Source organism: Chiloscyllium punctatum, chromosome 20 (genome assembly GCF_047496795.1).
Source record: "Chiloscyllium punctatum isolate Juve2018m chromosome 20, sChiPun1.3, whole genome shotgun sequence".
Taxonomy (NCBI): Eukaryota; Metazoa; Chordata; class Chondrichthyes; order Orectolobiformes; family Hemiscylliidae; genus Chiloscyllium; species Chiloscyllium punctatum.
In genome coordinates this window covers 86,199,659-86,222,972 of record NC_092758.1, presented here as the reverse complement: position 1 = coordinate 86,222,972, position 23,314 = coordinate 86,199,659, and the positions used below count along the sequence as shown (strand labels likewise).

At 41.0% G+C, this 23,314-nt stretch overlaps 1 protein-coding gene and 1 long non-coding RNA gene across 2 annotated transcripts; one reads left to right on the top strand and one right to left on the bottom strand.

Moving 5' to 3' along the window:
• The first annotated feature begins 154 nt into the window (after positions 1–154).
• sil1 (SIL1 nucleotide exchange factor) lies at positions 155–16,531 on the top strand. Its single transcript, XM_072591155.1, has 10 exons — positions 155–262; positions 2,834–2,938; positions 4,921–5,062; positions 6,338–6,458; positions 6,823–6,922; positions 8,088–8,279; positions 8,362–8,483; positions 13,424–13,520; positions 14,789–14,953; positions 15,398–16,531. The coding sequence occupies exons 2-10, from the start codon at positions 2,852–2,854 to the stop codon at positions 15,749–15,751; spliced, it is 1,380 nt and encodes a 459-aa protein (XP_072447256.1). The 5' UTR covers positions 155–262; positions 2,834–2,851; the 3' UTR covers positions 15,752–16,531.
• On the bottom strand, positions 13,686–23,307 carry LOC140492240 (uncharacterized). The gene is made up of 2 exons (XR_011963521.1): positions 23,095–23,307; positions 13,686–15,665 (listed from the first exon to the last, which is right to left on the bottom strand). It is a non-coding gene; the product is annotated as an uncharacterized lncRNA (long non-coding RNA).
• Between the last annotated feature and the right edge of the window lie 7 nt (positions 23,308–23,314).

The window sequence follows — 23,314 nt, the reverse complement described above, 5'->3', positions numbered from 1 at the left end:
GAGAGAGGCTGTGGGTGCAGTCTTGCAAAGGTCACCCAGGAAATTTGCTCCCATCAAGTGGTGTTTGCAGACTGGTCAGGGTCCCTTTAAGGTGTTATCCCTTTAAATTATTGCATCAGCGAGCATGCAAATGCTGTGATTGGCTGCCTGGTAACTATGCCAAAGGACGTGGCTGTTCCAGAGGAAACCAAGTCATCAGCAGGAACTGGTGGTAGTGAGAAACTGAGAGAAGGGAAGTAAAGAGACAGGAGCTCAGCGGGAGGTGAGTGCATAGAACGGGATAAAGTAAAGGGAGAGAGAAGTGACTGCACAGGGATGGACTGAAGTGAAAGGGAAAGCGAAGAGACAGAGACATGAGTGCACAGGGGCAGGTTAAAGTGAAGGGGAGGGAGGGAGAAGATAGCAGCAGAGAGGGAGATGAGAGGACAGGGACAGGGACAGGGTAAAGTGAAGGAGGGGGGAAAGCAAGATTACACTAACCTCCTTCCTACTGGTGATTTGAGGACAGGGTTTAAAGTGAGGGGGAGTCAAGGAGATAGCGGTGAGTAAACAAGGCAGGGTTGTTGGATGGTGCCTGCGATGTTGTTATAAAACGTGGTTCTTATTCCTAAGTGAAAGTTTCTTGTTTTCAACGTGTATTTGCCGTGAGCTAAAGGTGAATGCGTTGTACTCAAAATTACCTATACTCGAGTGATCCAGACTCTTGTACTGTATTGTGTGAAATCTTGCCTTAATGTTCGATCATTCACACTGCAAAAGTGTCTTGGAACAGAATGATTAAACAAATAATCCAGAGTTCTGGCCAAATGCACAGAACAAGAATACAATGCTTTTTTGGGGGAAATAATTTACAGCTTTTCATTTTGGTTTAATGTGATCATAAAAGCTATTATAATGCTATAAAATTGAGATTAGATTCATAGAGTCTTACAGCAGAAAAACAGGCCCTTTTAGCCCAACTTGTCCATGCTGCTAAGTTTATGCCATGACTTTAGTCCCATTTGCCTGTATTTGGCCCCTGTCCACATATCTGTCCCAATGTTTCTTAAATGACAAAACTGTATTGGGCTCCACAATTACCTCTGGCACTCCAGACACACTCCACTCAAAACATTTTCCCTCTGGAATCTTTTGTATCTCTTCCCTTCAACCTATGCCCTATAGAGTCATAGAGATGTACAGCATGGAAACAAACCAAAGAAAAGTTGTTGGCTACTAACTGTATCTATGTCTCTCGTGATTTTCTAAATCTGCATAAGGTCACCTCTTATGCTTGGGGGAGGTGTGGGGAATGAAGGGGAGGCTTATAACTCAAAAATCTTCCAGCCCAGGTAACATCCTATTAACTCTTTACTGCAGTCTTTCTACTTTAATAATATTCTTTCTATAGTAGGCTGACTGCACACAGTACTCTAAATGTGGCCTTACCCAATGCCTTGTACAGTTGCAATGAGACATCCCAATTCCTAAACTCCGTTCTTTGACCAATAAAAGCAAGCATGCCAAAATCTGTCTGTGACTCAACTTTTGAGAAGTTTTGAATCTATTCCTGTAGATCTTTGTTCTATAATACTCCCCAGGGCCCTGCTGTTGACTGCGCAAGTCCTGCCCTAGTTTGATCTGCCAAAATACAACAGCTTGAATTTATCTAAATTAAACTCCATCTGCCGTTCCTCAGCCTTCTGGCCCAGTTGATCAAGATCTCGCTGTATTCCCAGATAACTTCTTCACTGTCCACTGGTCCACCAATATTGGTATCCTCCACAAACTTAATAACCATACTTTTAAATTCTCATCCAAATCATTTACGTAAATGACTAATAATAGTGGACTCAGCACTGATCCCTGTGGCACACCACTGGTCACAGACCTCCAGTCTGAAAAACAATCATCTACCATTACCCTCTGCCTTCTGTTTTCAAGCTTTCTTTATTGAATTGGCTAGCTCTTTCTAGATCCTGTGATATTTAACCTCCCTCAACAACCTACCATGTCAAAGACCTTGCTAAAGTCCATGTCGACAATATCTACCACACTGCCCTCATCTCCTTACTTGGTCACCCATTCACAAGACTCGATCAAATTTGTGAGATACAGTTTCCCACACAAAGCCATGCTGAGTCTCCCAAATAGGTTCTTGCCCCTCCAAATGTTTGTAGATCTTGTCTCTCAGAATATCCTCTAACAACTTGCCCACCACACGCTCCCAGTCTCTCCTCACTCCCTCCACTCTGTCCCCAACATTCCATTCTCTCTCCTCACCCTCCAATTCTCTTCCCCATATTCTGTCTTCTCCGCTGCTGAATTCTATTTAAAATCCCGATATTCTCCGTGCTGATAGTCCAGAAATTATGACTGGGGTAACTAGTCCCATTGTATGGGCAGCAATATCATTTCTTTACAAATCATGTGTTCATTGATATTCTTTAAGTTTGCCACTATTCTTATCTGGTTATGAGACTCTCATCATCTCATACCAACATGCTTGACTCTTTCATGAAGAAGGGCTCATGCCCGAAATGTCAATTCTCCTGCTCCTTGGATGCTGTCTGACCTGCTGCACTTTTCCAGCAACACATTTTCAGCTCCCTTGACTCTTAACTACCAACTTTACTACACTTGGTTATATCTGCATTTTGGGGTAACTAGAGATGAACAAAATGCTAGTTTTGCCAGCAAGAATGGTGGTGATGTGATTGGAGAAAAACATGCAGTAGGGAACCTGTATGGTAGCTAAATGAAAAGGGGTGATTTTGAGTCAATGGTTTGATAACATGGTTAATGTAATTTTAAGTTTGTATGTTTTCACAACCCTGCATTATTTGCACAACAGATTGCAGAAGTTCTCACAATGAAGCTTGGTTGTCTGAACCTGGTCTTGTTCCTGATTTCTGTGCACCTTTTGAATTACTGTTGGAGTGAGAACTGGCAACAGCAGGTAAGAAAGTCAATGAGATTTAGCTGGATTCTGGGGGAATAAAGTTAGATTGGAATGGAGCTTGATCTGAATGTGGTTTTCCTGTGTAGAAAAATGTAAGCCTTGGAAAGTTATAGACAAATCTATGTAGTACATCCGTCCATCCATCCATCCCCTAACATTCCCCTGAAGGCAGGCTATTAGTTCATTGTTTTGCTATTTTCCACTCTGAGGCAAGTCCAAAATCTTTAACGGAAATTAAACCCAAATTGTTAGTGTTGTTCTGATCCCATGCTAGCTATCTAGTCAATTTTGCTCAATAGCCGTATATACATGTGATATGTTATATTTGTTGTGAATTTGTTTTAAACATATCCGGCTAATTCCTTTTTGGGGAGTGACTGGTACAACAAATGTTAATACACTAGCACTTGAAGAAGGGGCAAAGCTCTGAAAGCTTGTGATTTCAAATAAACCTGTTGGACTATAACCTGGTGTCATGCTATTTTTTTTTTGACCTTGTCCAACACCAGCACTTCCACATCATGACCAATTAATAGCACAGAGTAATGCAAAAGAACAATGGTTTGATAAGACTCCAGGAAAATCACCACCCCTTCAAATAATACCTTGGGATATTTTTAGTTCCATTGGAACAGACAGTTCCAAGTTTTGTCTGAAGACTGACACCTACAATGCAAAACATGCTTAAAAGTACACCAACTGTCAGCTTAAAAATATGTTCACATCCTGGCATGCAGTTTCAATCTGTACTTTGATTTAAGGATTAAGTGAGTTATCAATGTATTTCTCCCAAACTATGGAGTGTCGGAAATATAATCCCTGTGTGGTGAAGTTGGAGTAGAGTTCGTTAAATGATGTCCACTTTTTCAGTATGGTAATAGTTCTCTTGTTTTTTTGGTCCTGTAGTTTTGCACTGTAAACTCTTAATTAGATTCCACTTAAGCAAGGGAACCTAAAGTGAAAGTTATACCAGGAAAGGCATTAATATTTTTCTGGTAGTATTTTTTAAAAAAAACACACTTGGATATACTGTTAGATCTGTACATGCTTTTGCTTTTTTTTCCCCCTCTATGGATATCTATGTTGTGTAAGGGCTTTAGGCCAAGTGCAACTTTGTGATAGCGCACAATTTGTTCCTCCATGGGCCATAAATAGAACACAGTGAGCAGAGTTAGAGAGAGAAACACATGGAGTGTAGGGCAGAAACCTGAAGTCTAACCTTGTGAATGTTAGAAATGTGTGCAGAGAAATGTGGAGTAGGCCCCACTGACATTACGCAGTGATGTTTATGGAATAGTCTTTTTAAATAATGTAATAGTAAGATTAGAATCTGTTACATCTCTGAACACCATGTATTTTTAGCCTTTATATGTAACAGTGCTTCATGAAGAAACCCCATGCTTTTCACTAGTCTGTGTCTCAAATCCAAATTCATGGATGAAGGTATAAAAGCAAGCAATAAAAGAAATCAGAACATTTTTTGTTTTCTGAAAATGCTGTTTCATCCTCTCTTGAGCTAATGAATTTGTAACCTGTGCTTTTATTCTCAATTAAGACTTTGGGCAGGATATACTGTGGGCTTCAGGACTTAGTCTAAAATGGAGAATCAGAGGGAACCTTCGTTCATTAGTAATTTTGTTTTCCCCCTTGAACTGGCTCATTAACTGGATGATTTGTGATTTCTAATAAACCTGTTGGACTATAACCTGGTGTCAAGTGTTTTTTGACCTTGTCCAACAGCAGCACTTCCACATCATGACAAATTCATAGCCCATTCAGTAAAGGAAGGTAGGCTCTCCAAGCTTGATTGCCAATGAGAAACCCTCTGGCACTGAAGGAGCAGGATGCCAGGTTCTTTTTCCTTAATTTTGAGGCTTTTTAACCTGATACTTGCCAACAAATCCTCTTGCAGCATCTTTGGAGAACTGGAGAAAGAACTGACTTGTCTAATACCTCCAACTAATTTTGTTTGTTTCTAGAAAGTGTCTGCTCTTACTGTGCTGGAACACACTGAAGAAAATGTTGGTGAGAGTAAAGAGGAAGCAACAGTGGAGGATGATCTGGACCCTGAGGACATGGAGGTCTTTTACCCAACCAATGATTGGCAGGTAGTTAAACCAGGTAACTCCCCTACTAATCCTTTTGATGCCTTTCTCACTTTCTCCTACTCCAGTCCAATTTCCTTTTTTGCTTTGCTTGCCTCAGTAACAGATATGAACAATTTTTTTGCGACTTGGGTAACATCCAACTGTTTGGGCAGCTCATTGTTGTATGGTGTCAGGCAGCTAAATGGATAATTCCTTTTGTGATCATGTTACTTACTGTGGAACTGCGCACAGAATAAACCTATAAGACTAGAGCTGGACTGTTTGCCTCTAGTAAAAGGACTGCAACAGAGCCCTTCAAAATAAGCACCATGAACATAATTACGGTAAATCAAATCAAGCTTAAATAAACTTAAATTATCTTTTGGTACCAAATAGGGCCCAGCAAGCCTTCCCAGCTGTGAAAATCCAATTGTTGGGATTGTTTGATTAAAACCTCCTGAGGTAGTTATGAGAATATTTTGGTGTAATTCGCCCTTTATAGACTTTACCTAGTCCACAATGACAGCAGGATTCTCCTTAGTAGTCCATGTATTTCAGAAGCCAGCAGATCTCCAGCAGCTCAGGAGCTCTTTGCTGTCTGCAGTAAAAGTCACTCAGCTTAAAGAAAAAGCAGTTTCTTTCATTTAACTGATAAATCAGAGACCTTTCCATATGAGTGTGAACTAGCCGCCTAGTCTTTCCTGTAAACAAGTGAAGGCCTCCAAAGGAGGATGATCAAAAAGAACCAGCGTTCAGATCAGAACAAAAATAATCTCAGCAGAGCCCGTGAACAGACCACTGAACTGCTTTTGAGTTTTCCCTCTATCTGTAACATGCATGTTTATTTCCTGTCTGTTTGTGTAAGGTCAAGTTTTAACGGATTACAGTTTCAACTAGAATTAAATGCCAGCTATTCATAATTGTTTACCTGCAGCTAGAGTGTACACTTCATGTAGTAATTTGTGTTAACTACAGAAAACTTCCTTTCCAACCTGGTGTAAAAGATGGGCAAATATCGGATTTCTTGCATACGTTTCTCAAAATCTGTAACTTTTCTTTTGGCACAATAGTGGGGCTTGATTTCCAGCACACTATCACAATGAAGTGTAACAATAAACTGCAAACTAGAACCATACAGTCAACCTGCACATCAGGGTTCCACTAGAACTATAGCACAGGGAAAGTGCGTAATCTCAGGAATTCTTCTCTTTTTTTTTCCCCTGCCCCCCGCTGCCTCTTTCTCCCCCTCCCCACCCCACCCCCACACCACCTTGTGTAATCAATATTCTTGGGGTTTTTTTCTGCACAGGTCAGGCAATTCCTGCAGGGCTACATGTTAGATTAAACTTGGAAACTGGAAAGAATGAGGCAAAGATACCAGATGGTGAGACTGGAAAGACTGGTTTGAAGTACTGGAAGCAAGGAACCAGGTACTGTAGGAACTTTGCACAGAGATAAAAGTCTTGTTTTTGGTGAACAAAAGTAAAATTAGGGATCCTATAACTTCTTGCAATCTTTCTTTCTTTCTTGTGGGGAAATTGGACCCAAAGCTGTAGGAGCTGTTGGGACAGATGGCCCAGGAGGAAACCCCAATTTTTCTCCCAATCCTTTGCAGTGAGTTGAGCATGAGGTCTCATTTCTGGGCCTCACTTGAATTTAGCAGAATCCTCTCAAATCATCTGGAGTTGGGTGGGAAACAGCTTGGCCTCAGGAATTGTGTATGCCACTTTACTTACAGCTAGTGTAACAGGGCATTAGGACTCCTGCCCACTCATCTAGTTTTGTCCTTTTCAGACATGGAATGGTTAATCTGGATTCTAAATCCTTCACCGCCGAGGAGTTGAAAAAGGCTTTGAAGTTGATGAAACTAGAAAGCAATACACAGACTGAGGAGGTAAGGCACATTTTAGAATGGATTCAACCAAAGTATCCCAGCAAAAAGATCTTGCGATTCATCAGTATGTGTAAACAATTCACTTGAGTACATCATTGAAAATTTCTTACACTTTGTTTCATGAACAGTGAATTCTGCAATTATTCTGCCTACAATTTCTGTCTGTCTTTGAAATTGAGCATTTATTCTTGTGATCACACTTTGCCCTTATTCAAATCGCCTGCAAAAGCCAAATGTTTTATGTGTCAGTTGAGCTGAACACAATGTCTTCCCCAAGCTGAAATTCTTTCCACCCCTCCTCTTGTTTTTATGCTTGATTAGCTATATTTAAAAAACAAATCTAACTATAAGCTTTATCATTTTGCTATTGCAGTTGAAACAGAAAGAAGCTTTGCCACCATTTTCTGATTTTTGGGAGTGAAAAATGCTATGGGCTGAATTTTTCTCCATTTGCGAACCCTTACTGCTGGGATTGAAAGCAGGAGTTAACCACATTTCCAGCAGAAAGCAGAGGTGGCATTTGTTATTTGGGTCACCATCCAAAGGAGTTTGAATGTGCCCTCCAGAGCTTCAACCTAATCTGAACTGGATGCTCAGCAGTGCCACTGTTGGAGGGGGCTACTGCTGGGGCTGCAGTATGAAGGAGAGGACACTTTCAACAGAGTTGTATGGAGCTGAGGTGCTTGCCCTGGATCAACCACATTGGAGGACCCTTTCCTTTTCCCAGGAACCTATTGGGAGGCTGCCAGTGATTCTATTGTTTTTGCTTGCTATGCTTGATGTCCCCAACTTGGACAAAATGCTTGAAGATATGGAAGGTGGTCTTTAGTTAGGCATTTAAGTGGCTGTGCCACTGTCAGTGTTAGGAGTTCATATGAGGAAGTGGGTGAACAAATGTACTGTCAGTAGTACTGCTGAAATGGACGAAACCTGTATTTTATCCCAAATGCATAACGAACATTGAATATTATTCTGACATTAACATAGTGTTCTAAACTCCTTGACAGTCTGAGACAAAAATCTACAGTGAACCAAAATATGCCTTGAAACAGCTGACTAAAAATTTAGTTGAACAGGTTTTTCTTTGAAGGGGAGTGGGGGTGGGAGAGGAATTTGTGCTTAGAGCTACAGTAAAGTCCACATTTATGTCATGTTTCTTTTTGAGGGTCATCAGGAGAAGCTACGTGAGACATTCCGCCCAATCGAAGAACTGATGGCAGATTTTGAAGCCATGAATGTGGTAATGGAGACTGATATGGAAATTATCAATAAACTTGTCAGCAAATTCAACAGCTCCGGTGCGACACTGGAGGATAAGGTTGCTGCTCTATACGACCTGGAATACTATGTCCATCAGGTACTGGAAAAAGTTTTGTGTGTCACATGACTGTTGGGAATTGGAAGTGAGACTTGACATTTTGTATTATGGTTATTCCTAGGTGGACAATGCCCAACATCTGATGTCTATTGGGGGGTTGCAACTTGTGATCAAGGCACTAAATGCCACCGAACCCCGTATTCAGGAGCATGCTGCCTTTGTGCTGGGATCTGCACTCTCTGGGTAATGACTTGTCTGTTGAAATCTTGGAGGGACGTACTGTCTAGAGAATGCAACTGCAGCAAACTTCATGTAAAATAGAACTATTCAAGCACCTCTGTTGGTCATCTTCTCAAATTGGGTGGGGGAGGCGGTCAGGATCCTAGCTAGGGTTGCAAGCTGAAATTTTTGGGGCCATGAGCACAGATGTAGCAACGGCTGCAGTGCTACATCTCTCCCCTTCACCCATTTTTCAGTTGTTCACCACTTCCTCTCCATAGGTAGTCTTACTCCAACACTCAACAATTTCTGAGCTTTACATTGGCATCACTGGGGGAAACATGCAAAACCCGACTAGAAGCAGACTTCACAGCTTAAAAATAGCATAAAAGTGAAATATTTGCCAGGTGTTGCAGCATTTATAAAGAAAGGAACTTAGTTGATGTTTGCGATGAAGGACTTCTCATCACCTGAAAATGTTAATTATTTTCCTCTCCCCAGATCTGAGTATTTCCTGCTTAACAATATTGGCTAATTTGGTTGGACTAGACATCCCACAGCATAAGAAATAAATCTTTACTCAGCTGCTTCAATTTTTTTGAGCCAGTATTGCTGGAAATCATTGGGGTTCTCTGGGAACACTGACACAGCCAGAGGTTTATCTTCTATACTCGTGTAATTCAAAGGTGGAGAAAAATGGAGGTAGTAACAAAAGAAAACAGTGAACTCTTCAAATTTGAGATTGATAAAAGTTCTTTTAATCTTTTCAAAAAAAATCTAACCTAGTTTGTGTTTTTACAAATATATTAAGGACAAAAGAGTAAACTAGGGAGAGAATACGGCCCCTCAAAGATCAGCAAGGTGGCATTTGTGTGGAGCCGCAGAAAATGGGGGAGATACTAAATGAGTATTTTGCATCAGTATTTACTGTGGAAAAGGATATGGAAGATATAGACCATAGGGAAATAGATGGTGACATCTTGCAAAATGTCCAGATTACAGAGGAGGAAGTGCTGGATGTCTTGAAACGGTTAGAGGTGGATAAATCCCCAGGACCTGATCAGGTGTACCTGAGAACTCTGTGGGAAGCTAGAGAAGTGATTGCTGGGCCTCTTGCTGAGATATTTGTATCGTTAATAGTCACAGGTGAGGTGCCGGAAGACTGGAGGTTGGCAAACGTGATGCCACTGTTTAAGAAGGGTGGTAAGGACAAGCCAAGGAACTATAGATTAGTGAGTCTGACCTCGGTGGTGGGCAAGTTGTTGGAGGGAATCCTGAGGGACAGGATGTACATGTATTTGGAAAGGCAAGGACTGATTAGGGATAGTCAACATGGCTTTGTGCGTGGGAAATCATGTCTCAAACTTGATTGAGTTTTGAGGAAGTAACAAAGAGGATTGATGAGGGCAGAGCGATAGAGGTGATCTATATCATGGATTTAGTAAAGGGAGGTCATGCCTGACAAACCTGTTGGAATTTTTTGAAGAGGTAACAAGTAGGTTAGACCAGGGAAACCCAGTGGATGTGGTCTATCTGGACTTTCAAAAGGCCTTTGATAAGGTGCCACATGGGAGGCTGCTGAGCAAGGTGAGGGCCCATGGTGTTCGAGGTGAGCTGCTGGGATGGATTGAGGATTGGCTATCTAACAGAAGGCAGAGAGTTGGGATAAAAGGTTCTTTTTCAGAATGGCAGCCGGTGACGAGCGGTGTCCCGCAGGGTTCGGTGCTGGGGCCACAGCTGTTCGCATTATATATTAATGATTTGGATGAGGGAACCGGGGGCATTCTAGCGAAGTTTGCCGATGATACGAAGTTAGGTGGACAGGCAGGTAGTACTGAGGAAGTGGGGAGGCTACAGAAGGATCTAGACAGGTTGGGAGAGTGGTCCAGGAAATGGCTGATGGAATTTAACGTGAGCAAGTGCGAGGTCTTGCACTTTGGCAAAAAGAATAAAAGCATGGACTACTTTCTAAATGGTGAGAAACTTAATAAAGCCAAAGCACAAAGGGATCTGGGAGTGCTAGTCGAGGATTCTCGAAAGGTAAACATGCAGGTTGAGTCTGTGATTAAGAAAGCGAATGCAATGTTGTCTCTTATCTCAAGAGGGTTGGAATATAAAAGCAGAGATGTACTACTAAGACTTTATAAAGCTCTGGTTAGGCCCCATTTGGAGTACTGTGTCCAGTTTTGGTCCCCACACCTCAGGAAGGACATACTGGCACTGGAACGTGTCCAGCGGAGATTCACACGGATGATCCCTGGAATGACAGGTCTAGCATATGAGGAACGGCTGAGGATACTGGGATTGTATTCGTTGGAGTTTAGAAGATTAAGGGGAGATCTAATAGAGACGTACAAAATAATACATGGCTTTGAAAAGGTGGATGCTAGAAAATTGTTTCTGTTAGGCGAGGAGACTAGGACCCGTGGACACAGCCTTAGAATTAGAGGGGGTCATTTCCGAACGGAAATGCGGAGACATTTCTTCAGCCAGAGAGTGGTGGGCCTGTGGAATTCATTGCCACGGAGTGCAGTGGAAGCCGGGACGCTAAATGTCTTCAAGGCCAAGATTGATAGGTTCTTGTTGTCTAGAGGAATTAAGGGCTACGGGGAGAACGCTGGCAAGTGGAGCTGAAATGCGCATCAGCCATGATTGAATGGCGGAGTGGACTCGATGGGCCGAATGGCCTTACTTCCACTCCTATGTCTTATGGTCTTATATGGACTTCAGTAAGGTGTTTTGAGACTGATTAGCAAGGTTAGATCTCATGGAATACAGGGAGAACTAGCCATTTGGATACAGAACTGGCTCAAAGGTAGAAGATGGAGAGTGGTGGTGGAGGGTTGTTTTTCAGACTGGAAGCCTGTGACCAGTGGAGTGCCACAAGGATTGGTGCTGGGTCCTCTACCTTTTGTCATTTACATAAATGATTTGGAAGCAAAGATGTACAGTTAATAAGTTTGCAGATGATACCAAAATTGGGGGTGTAGTGGACAGTGAAGAGGGTTATCTTCGATTACAACAGGATCTTGACCAGATGGGCCAATGGGCCGAGAAGTGGCAGATGGAGTTTAATTCAGATAAATGCAAGGTGCTGCATTTTGGGAAAGCAAATTTTAGCAGGACCTATACACTTAATGGTAAAGTCCTTGGGAGTGTTGCTGAACAAAAAGACCTTGAAAGTGGAGTCTCTGGTAGATAGGATAGTGAAGGTGGTGTTTGGTATGCTTTCCTTTACTGGTCAGAGTATTGAGTACAAGAGTTGGGAGGCCATGTTGAGGCTGTACAGGACATTGGTTAGGCCACTGTTGGAATATTGCATGTGATTCTGGTCTCCTTCCTATCGGAAAGATGTTGTGAAACTTGAAAGGGTTCAGAAAAGATTTAAAAGGATGTTGCCAGGGTTGGAGGATTTGAGCTATAGGGAAAGGCTGAACAGACTGGGACTGTTTTCCCTGGAGCATCTGAGGCTGAGGCATGACCTTTATAGAGGTTTACAAAATTGAGGGGCATGGATAGGGTAAATAAGCAAAGTCTTTTCCCTGGGCTCGGGGAATCCAGAACTAGAGGGCATAGGTTTAGGATGAGAGGGAAAAGATAAGAGACCTACAGGGGAAACCTTTTCACATGGAGGGTGGTACGGGTATGGAATGAGCTACCAAAGGAAGTAATGGAGGCTAGTACAATTGCAACATTTAAGAAGCATTTGAATGGTAACATGGTTAGCAAGGGTTTGGAGGGATATGGGCTGGGTGCAAGCAGGTCGGACTAGATTGGGTTGGAATATCTAGGTCGGCATGGACGGGTTTACCGAAGGTTCTGTTTCCATGCTGTACATCTCTATGACTCTATGGTGAGACTATTTATTTCCTTTGGTGTTTATCATTTTACAAACTTCCTTGTGCCATTACGTACCAGGCCTAACTGACAGCAGCTTTCATTGGCTTGAACAATATAAATGTCACAAATGCTTGACTAGCTGAGAGCAGGTTCACAAAGGTATTAAGTCTGCATCAAATTATAACAGTGAGTAATTCACAGAGTTATCCTTGCCACAAATAAATTAATCCTCACCATTAAGATATATGTACTGAAACACTATTTTGCCAATAAATCGTCAGCCTTGGTTCAGTTGTAGCATTCTCCCCTCTTGCGTTAGGTTGAGTTTGAGGTTCATTCCTGAGGTTTGATTAAATGATCAAGTTGATGATCGTTCAGTACTGGGGGAATTACTGAAATACTGTTTTTTAGGTTGTAAAGTCAAATAGAGGCTTGCCTATTCTCTCTCAAATGTACAATATATTGTGCTCTATTTGGGGAAGGATGGATGGTCTTCTCTGATATTCTGGTCCTTATTTATCACTGAACCAACATCACTAAAATAAGTGATCTAGTTATTATTCTTAATGCTGTTTTCTGTAACCTTCCAGTGTACAAATTTGCAGATGCATTTCTCTACATTTTTTTAAAAAATGTATTTTGAGCTGCAAAGCCCTTTTTGAGACAAGCTGAGATAAATATTCCACTATTTGTGCATCTTCTTTCAAGTAAACAAGAAATAATGAAAAATTAACTAATGTACAGCCTCTTTTGTTTAAAGGGGCCAATGTCTAATGAAAATCAACTTTTTAAATTTGGGTTTCCTTTCAAAATGTGGAGGTGATATATTCTAGCTCTTCTGGTAATGTAAGGCTTCTAAGTGTACCAGTGGAGACTGCATTATCACTCTGCACTTATATATTATGTGCTTACCTTTAACTACTTTGACCCTGGATTTCTTACCAAACTTGTTTTGTAACGCATTGTATTTTTCCAGCCTAATAAATTTATCAAGAATTTCTATGTAGTTTGTATAAACGAGCTCCGGTCTACTTTTCAGTACTCTGATCATGCAAATATTTCCCTTAATGCAACAGGATTTGAGAATCTATCTTATGTTAAAACTGTTTCTGATTTTTTGTTAGCAACCCAAAAGTTCAGATTGAGGCGATAGAAGCTGGGGCTTTACAGAAATTGTTGATATTGTTGGCAACGGATCAACCAGTGGCAATGAAGAAAAAGGTATGGATAAAGAAAAATTTCCAATTTTCAGCTGATGAACGTGAATCTCTAGCAAGGCCAAGGTTGTGGCTTGTTTATTGAACTACTTGCTCAAAGACAAATGTCAGTTTTTAAAAAAAAACTGATTCCAAGAAACAGCTTAATGTTAAAATGTACACAAGCCTGTTTAAGGATGTAAATTTTCATTTTATGTTGTGGGAAGGAAAGAAAGAAAGAATGATCAAAGTTAGGTACATTTCTTAAGCACAAGTAACTCTTGATTCCTGTTACTTTGAAGTTGTACATACATTCATAAGACAGCACCATTTTTTAAGTATTGCTTTTTGGTCTTGCAATCAGCATGAAAGACCATGAGATTGATTCTGACTGTTGGGTTATCAACTCATTTGGGGGAAAAAAAACTCATTACTCAATCTTTGATTTGGATTTGAGTGGTGTAGAAGTAGGCTAAAGAACTCCTTGTGCCTTTTCTTCCATTCAATTAGATTACGGTTAATTTGTAACTCCAACTACATTTAATTTGTTTTTGTTCCAGATCCCCTAACAGCCATGTCTGACAGACATTGCTTAGCACAGTGCTGACATTTTCAGACATCAACATTTTGGCTTGCAGGATTCTACATTTTCACTATATGTATATGGCTGCATCAAATCTAAATGCTGCCCCTCATTCTGGATTTAAACACCAGATGAATTGGTTTTCCTGTATATACCTAAATACTTATATGCCAGATTCACTGTCTACCCCCTCAGTTTAACATTTAAGCCATTTAATTCCTAGGTATTCACTGAACTCCGAAATCAGAAAAGCTTTTTTTAAATTGGTGCCAAAACTTAAGGATTACTCAAGAACTGATCTGACTTGCAGAACTGAAGCACAATTTCCTCTCTCCTACTCCTTGTTTTAGGTAGAACCTGGTATCCAGTTAGCCTCCCCACACTGGGTTCCAGTTTTACATATTCACTTCATGATACCCTTTTATTGTCAAGTTTAAGGGCCCATTGGTGGAATACAGATAGTTTAACCTGAACACCATTTTCAAGTTAAGCTAATTCTGTAGGACAATTGATTTGAACTCTTTAAAAAGAAAAGTTAGTAGACTACTAAGAAACCTTTCAACTATAACGCCCTTTTTATTTTAACAGGGAGCCAAAACCTCCAGGCAGTGGGAAATTGTAATTTGGAAAAGTAAGGAGGGAGAAGAACTGTAGATTTTCCAAAAGTGTCCATGGGTAAAATGTCTCCCTTATTTGTGCTTTTTTTTCAGGCTCTCTTTGCGTTCTCATCATTGTTGCGCCATTTTCCATTTGCTCAGCAACAGTTTTTGAAACTTGGAGGCTTGCAGATACTTGGGCAGTTGTTTCAGGCAAAGGGAATAGAGTCCCTGCGTCTTCGAATCATGACTTTGCTCTATGACATGGTCATGGAGAAGGTGAGGAAACAGACTAAATTTTAGTGTTGGAAAAACTGGAATTTGCATCATGCTGACTTTTTAATCATGTATACAATTCTGACTACTAACAGTCGCCACTTTCCGTTCTTGTTTTGAGTCATTTATTCCACAATGATTTCAATTTTTTTTTTCCAGTTTAACTATGTTAAAGTCACATCCAGTTTGCTGCTTTTTGTTAGTATTCTTAATTCTGCTCTTTTGGATTGTTGACAAAAATTGTAGATGCGGGTTAATGTTAAGATGCATAATGAGATAGTTGAGGACAGTTGTTTGCTTTCACAAATCTTTTGTTCCGATGCAAACTGTAATCTTCCACTTTTTAAATGTGGTCAAAACTTTGAAGCACAAGGCAAGTAATTTACTGTAGCTTGATTATTAACTCCAGCTGAGTGAATATTCAATCTAGTTTGAATTCTTTTGCAGAAACTTATCCAAGAGACACAAGATGATAGTGTTCAACACCAGGAGAAATGTCGTCAATATGATGAGCTTAATTTGCTGCCTCTTATGCTGGAACAGGACTGGTGCACGATGGTTCCCAAGCTCTTGACATCCAGTGAACATGACACGAGGGAAAAAGTTTTACGGACCATGAACCTTATGATCTCATCCTGTAGAAGCGAGTACCAGGCTATACAGGGCCTGAGTTCCTTGCTGGACATGCTCCGATCAGAGTATGAGGGACTGGCTGCTGAAGAACAGAAAGAGGGTGAGACAGATGGTTACTTCCTGGGACTCTTAAACTCTGCCAACGACATCATTAAACAGCTGAAATAATAGGTGCAAGAAGCATCTAGAACCCATTTCAATGTGAACTTTTTTAAACATTGAATTTGTGACAGTACATTATTGCAAAAGAATTTGCAGTAAATTCAAACCAATGGGAAATTCACCTGTTTCCTATCTTTGGAATATATTGCAATGCCTTGATGAAGTGTGAAAATAACATGGTTGGGTTAGTAAAGCCCTTTGTTATCCAAGTTGCTCTGTTCACCTCTGTCTTTAAGAAGTTTGTGCACTTTATGCATATTTATTTTTTTTTTGCTTTTCCTGAAATATGGAGTAAACTTGGCGTTTATGAACCTGGTTAGGCATGAATAGATTTTTGAGGCTGCTTCCATTTGCATTTGGGTTTGAATATTCATTTCACTACCATCAAATTTTCTTTTGTGGGGTCAGCAAATATCCGTGCCAGACATGTTCTAGATATTTAGTTCATTCAGGGGTCGTCCTGTTGATCTTGCTCATTATTGCTGTTCAGTAAATATTGCTCCTGATTTGGATCAGGAATGTAGAGCTAGCAAATGGGTGACAACTTTAAATGAAGACTTAGTGTCTAGTTACACTGAACTGTAACATTTAGAAAAGTTTTGAAGTGTTTAATACATGTTTTAAGAACATATGGAACATTTTTTATTTAAATTCTTCCAAACTTATTTGCCTTTAAAAATGCCTGTCTACTAAAATTTCACAATGACTTTCATCATTGGTGGAAATGTTTAGGGTACATCTTTCAGGTTTTATGTACCCAGAATAAAAATGTCATCTTAATGAGTTGTTCTTGCATTCAATGAGCATCTTTCTCCTGAAGTTGGAAATCTCTTCTGATTTGGTGCAGACTGATGTTTGGGAATTTAGGAACAAGAGTAGCTATTCACTAAGATCAATGATCTGGTTAAAGTCTTATCTTCACCTTCTGTTTCCCCATAACCCTTTTGCTTACGATCCATCAAAATCAATATAACCTCTGCCTTGAACAAATTACAGAAAGCAGCAGAGACTGCATTATTGAGAAAAGAATGCCACAAGGTAATGACCTCCAATTTTTTATTCTCCTCAATCGGAGTTATACCTACAAGGAGAGAGAAAAACCCAGACATGTTGTAATTGTAGCTGCATCTATCACTTTTCTAGTAGTTCATTCCACTCATGAACCTTTTTTTAAAGATTGCCCCATGTCCTTTTTTTTAAATTTGTATCTATGCCCCTCATGATTTTAAACTTCAATACGGTGACCCCAGCCTCCTGTTCTGCAGTGAAAATAAGTCTCCGATTGGAAAGTTTGTTTTTTTTTAATATTCAAACTTGCCATTCCTGGCGATATATAGCAGTGATAAAATTGGAATATAACAGCAGATGCAGGAATTTTCAGCAAATCAAGCAGAATTTATGGGAGAATAAATAGTTGACTTTTCTCTCTAGGTGTTGCCAGACTTGCAGCTAAGTTCCAGCATTTATCATTATTTGATTCCCAACATGTTGTTTTGTTTTGGGCTGAAACACTGCTTAATTTTCAAAATTATTGAATGTAGTTTTCAAAACATCCATCTATTTTAGTGTCCTGCCCATTACACACTTCTGTTTTAAACTTAATTATATACTTTGAGGATTTTTGCAACTCCTCTAGAAGCAGAATTGTAGATGGCCAGAATTTCTCTAGCAGTTGAAGTGGTCCTTCAGCACATCAAATATTAATCTATTCCAATCATATTTTCTAGCATGTAGCCTGTATTCTCCCATGACCTTGCCTTTTCAAATGTTCATCTAAATAGTTTGAGGTTTCTAGCCTTTTTACCAGGCTTTTTGGATGATTAAATTCCAAATGCAGGCGGTTCTCCTAATATGCATGTTTCATCAGCAAGAATTGGCAATAATGTGATTTGAGGAATTGTGGACGTTGTTTGGATAACACAAACTTTCTACTGAATGGGTATCGCAGTTTTCTATAGTGGTTTTCTGTAGTGCAATTCCTATACTGCTAGGTTGCAGAAGAACACAACGGTTGTGTTGTAGCAGAATGAGCTGTATCTGCAACTGAGTGAAAGTGTTTTCTCAAATCCCCTGCTTACATTAAAATTATGACGTTCTTCTAAAGGGGAATGTTTCTCTTTATCTACCTAGCGCGTTTTGAGAAGATTTGCAGCTCAAGTTGAGGTTCTATCCATTTACCTACTTGTCCATGCCCATCAGAACTTTGTACACCTCAATCAGTTTCCCCTTCTCTGGTCTCCGTAAAACAAGCCAAGCTTCTCTTAATAGATGAATTATTCCAGTCCAGGTAATATTCCCATACTGATTCTTAAACACCTTATCCACTTCTCTTGCTGTCTTTAAAGATCTATAGGTATGCACATGCAAGTTCCCTTCATCCTCTTGTATTTCTGAGGGTCATATGTGTACTTTTTTTTTTGCCTGGTAGGTCCTTCCAAAATGTGTCACCTCACACTTTTCAGGATTAAAGCCTATTTGGACTTCAGCTCATCTGACCAGACTGTGTTTGTGTTTGATTATATTGTCCTGTAGTCTTAAGGACTCCCCCCTCACCATTTACTGCACCACTAATTTTTGCATTAGCTGTGAACTCACCGATCGTAGCTCTGATTTTTGTGCCTAGATAATTAACGTGGACAACGAACAGCAAGGGACCCAGCACTGAACCCACTGCACGTAGGATTCCAGTCACTAAACAGTCTTTGACCACTACTCTCTGCTTCCTGCCACTAAGCCAATTTTGGATCTGATTTGCCAAATTTCCCTTGCTCCCATTGGCTGTTAGTTTCTTACAAAGTCTTGCATGGCAGACTGGTTCAAAAAACTTTCTGAAGTTCACGTAGACCATATCAATTGCACTACAGGAGTTCCCTGATTTACAAATGCTTCTACTTATGAACATAATCCTATATGGGTATAATTTTAAAGATCTGACTTATAAATGTTTCCTGTACTTATGAACAACTATTACATGTTGTCCTACATTGTATTGGTTTGTGTACAAATCAACTTATGAATGGACTTAAGAACACAACCTGTTAACAACCAGGGACTGCTTGAACACGTAGGTACCTCATCAAAAAATTCAGTCAACTTTATTAAACATTATCTGTCCTTTCCAAAGCCATGCTGACCATCCTTGACACTCCGAATGCAGATTGATTCTGTCCCTAATTGTTTTCCAAAATGTTTCCCTTCCACAGATATTAGACTCACTGGCTTGTAGCTTCCTGGCGCAACCCTATTGCCCTTCTCAATTAATATGTTAGATTTTTGACATTAGCAACCCTGTAGCATCCCTACTTTGGCCTACTTTGAAAATTAATGTCGAAAGTCTCTGCAATCTCCACTGCCTCCCACAGCAACCTGAGGATTTATTCATCTTCAGGCCTAAAATCGTAAATAATTCTCACTCCATACTAATTCATTTTCAAATACCTCACAGAACCCCTCTCTAATTCTATATCTACATTATCCTTCTCTAGTAAGTACAGATGCAAAGTAATCATTTAAAGCTACAGCTTCTGGCTATACTCTGATTGCCACTTTGGTCTTTTTAAAGGGCCTACTCTTTCCCTGGGTTATTCTTTTACCCTAACATAGTCTTAAAACACCACCTTTGTATTTTTCTTAACATTATCCAACAGTGTATTTTAATGTCCCCTTTTCACTCTCCTAATATATTTTTTAAACCTCATCCTGAACTTTCTGTAATTCTCGAGAGCATTTGCTGTTCTAAGACTTCGGTATATACCATAAATTGCATTTTTTTCCCTTAACTGATCCTGTACATTTATTGAAATCCACAATTCTGTGGTTTAGTGGGTCCCACCCGTCACCTTCATAGGAACATGCCTATCTCAAAATTTTAAGGAGAAGTGAGGACTGCAGATGCTGGAGATCAGAGCTGAAAATGTGTTGCTGGAAAAGCGCAGCAGGTTAGGCAGCATCCAAGGAACAGGAGAATCGACGTTTCGGGCATAAGCCCTTCTTCAGGGAAGAAGGGCTTATGCCCGAAACGTCGATTCTCCTGTTCCTTGGATGCTGCCTGACCTGCTGCGCTTTTCCAGCAACACATTTTTATCTCAAAATTTAAGTCTAGTACCACAACCCATCTTATAGGAGCTTCTATATGTTGACTTAAAATGTGTCCAGGAGAGCTTTTTAAGATTTCTGCCCCCTCTTAATATTCCAGGCTTTGTCTATCCCAGTTAATATTCGGGATGTTGAAATCCCCTCCTTTTATAATGAGTAGTTAAAAGTTTTTTTTTTTAAATAAAAAGATACAGTACAGCATAGGAACAGGTCCTTTGGCCTACCAAACCTGCACTGATTCCTAATCCCTATTTAGACCCACTACTTATTACCCAGATGCGGTTTCTGTCTCTCTGTTCGCCTCCTATTCATGCCTGTCAAGATACTCTTTTTGACGACGTATCCATCTTTCTCTTTCTCTGTCTCCCTCACTGGGAATCTATACTACATTAGCAGCAAAATGATTTCACTTTCTGTTTTTAAGTTCCACCCATATGGTGAAATTTGAGAAACCTTCCAACATATCATTCCTCTTCGCTGCAGTGCTTGACTCCTTGACCAATCTTGCAACACCACCTTCTCTTTTACACTCCTCCTTATCCTATCTCCACTAAAGATTCTATATCCCTGAATACTCAGCTTCCAGTCCTGTACCTCAACCACATCTCCAGGATAGGTAAAGAAACTGCAAGGATGGGCACAATTGAAATGTGGACCTTGTTCAAGGAACAGCTACTGCGTGTCCTTGATAAATATGTACCTGTCAGGCACGGAGGAAGTGGTCAAGTGAGGGAACATTGGTTTACTAAAGAAGTTGAATCTCTTGTCAAGAGAGGAGGCTTATGTAAAGGTGAGACTTGAAGGCTCAGTTAGGGTGCTTGAATGTTAGCTAGGAATGACCTAAAGAAAGAGCTAAGAACCAGGAGAAATCTTTGGCAGGTAAGATCAAGGAAAACCCTAAAGCTTTCTACAGGTATGTCAGGAATAAAAGAATGACTAGAGTAGGATTAGGGCCAGAGGTGGGTACTGGAGATTAGAGTGGTGCTGGAAAAGCACAGCAGTTGGACCGCATCGGAGGAACAGGAAAATCAATGTTTTGGGCAAAAGGTGATCAAACTGGTGGATGAGGGTAAAGCATTTGATATGGTTCATCACCGCAAGGATCTGTTTTGGGGCCCCTGCTGTTTGATGACCTGGATGAGGATGTAGAAGGATGGGTTAGTAAATTTGCAGATGACACTAAAGTTGGTGGACTTATGAATAGTGCTGAAGAATGTTGGAGGTCATAGAGGGACATAGATAAGCTGCAGTGCTGGGCTGAGAGATGGCAAATGGAGTTTAATGCTCAAAAGTGTGAGGTGATTCACTTAGGAAGGAGTAATAGGAAGGCAGAGTACTGGGCTAATGGTAAGATTCCTGGTAATATGGATGAACAGAGAGATCTGTCAGTGTGCGTAAATCCCAGAAAGTTGTCACCCAGGTTAATAGGGTTCTTAAAGTGTATGGTCATGTTGAAGCTGTACAAAACTCTGGTGTGGCTGAACTTGGGAGTATTGCATACAGTTCTGGTCTTCACATTATAGGACGTGAAAGCTTTGGAAAGGGTGCAGAGGATATTTACCAGAATGTTGCCTGGTATGGAGGGAAGGTCATATGAGGAAAGACTGAGGGACTTAAGGCTGTTTTCATGAGAGGAGGTTAAGAGGTGACTTAATAGAGACGTACAAGATGATCAGAGGATTAGATAGGGTGAACAGTGAGAGCCTTTTTCCTGAAATGGTGATGGCTAGCACAAGGAGACATAGCTTTAAATTGAGGGATGATAGATATAGGACAGATGTCAGAGGTGGATCCTTTACTCGGAGAGGAGTAAGGGTGTGGAATGCCCTTTCTGCAACAGTTGTGGACTTGCCAACATGAAGGGCATTTAAATGGTCATTGGATAGACATATGATTGATAATGGAATAGTGTAGGTTAGATGGCCTTTAGATTGGTTTCACAGGTCGATGCAACATCAAGGGTCAAAGGGCTCATACTGCGCTGTAATATTCTATGATAATGATAGTCTTTTTGTGTATTTTGATTGAAGTGACTAAATATTGGTAAAGACACTGGAGATACTCCCTGCAATACTTTGACCTCCAGATAACTGCAGTGTTTTTGATGTAGAGCCATGGGTCTTTTATTATACACATGGAGGAATATTTTGCAGGCTTGATTTCGCAGTTCATCTGAAACATAGCACTGTAACTCTAATGGAATAGAGCATGAACAGGAGTGCCAGCTCAGATTTCTGTGTTTAAGTCATGGTGCAGGATTTGAACCAGAATAGTCTGAATCTGATGTGAGGGTGAACCGAAAGGAAAGAGTCACATTAAGTGACACAATAATTTATTTCAACTTTAAAATGGTGAAGAATGAGGGCAGTCTCCAAGTAAAAACAAAGATGATGTCTGACCTGTGTGTAAACATAAGACAGGTTCACCTTTTGGGTGTATCCAGCCTTGGAAGGGACGTAAATGCATTTGTGTACATAGCGAAAGTGATGCAGATCTTTGATGTCCCCAGCTGCTGACCTCTCAACCCCAGATGCTACTGGTACCTACCTGTGCCCCCTTGGTGCTGACCTCTGACTCTCTGGTGCTACCTGATGAAACTCCCTGGTACAATCTCACCTCCTGATGCTGACCTCTTGTCCCCAGATGTTGCTGGTGCTGACCCCTGACTCCCCCACCCCTAGACACTACCTGGTGAAAGTCCCTGCAAAACTCTGATCTCCTGATACCTGACCCCTAGATGCTGTCTATTGCTGACCTCTAATCCCCAGGTGGTAACATCTGAACCTCTGGTGTAGCCCTGATGAAACTTCCTGCAATAATCTGACTTCCTGTGGCTGACCTCTGAACTTCAGGTGGTGCCTGAAGAACCTCCCTGCAATACTTTGATCTCCTAATGCTGACCTCTGACCCTCAGGTGTTGCTTGATGAAACTTCCGGCAATACTGGCTTCCTGATGCTGATCACTGACCCCTGACCCTCAGGTGGTTTATGATGAAACTCCCTGTAATACACTGATCTCTTGATGTTGACCTCTGACCCCTAAGTGGTGCTTGATAAAACTCCCTGCAGTACTGACCACCTGATGTTGACCTCTGACCCCTAAGTAGTAACCTTTGACCCCCAGGTGGTGTCTGATGAAATTCCCTGCAATGCTCTGACGTCCTGTCACCTTCATGCGCAAGGACCCAGAGCCGTCCATCCGGCGCCTGCCTGATAAATATTTTTTTTATTTTTCAAAAAAGAATTGAACATACCGAGCACAACGTTCGAATCCCGAGCCGTTTCAGTCGTTGTGCCTGCCCGAGGTCCCGCTTCGTGTTCGACACCGAGGGGACGAGGAAGGAAGCGCGCTGCCGGTGAGAGCCGGAGGGGAGGGCATTGCAGCCCGGTCCTTCCCTGACCGCCCCCAGGCGGCACTGAGCACGTGGGGCGACCGGAATCTTCCAGAAGCTGCTCGAGCCGCCGCGCCTGCCC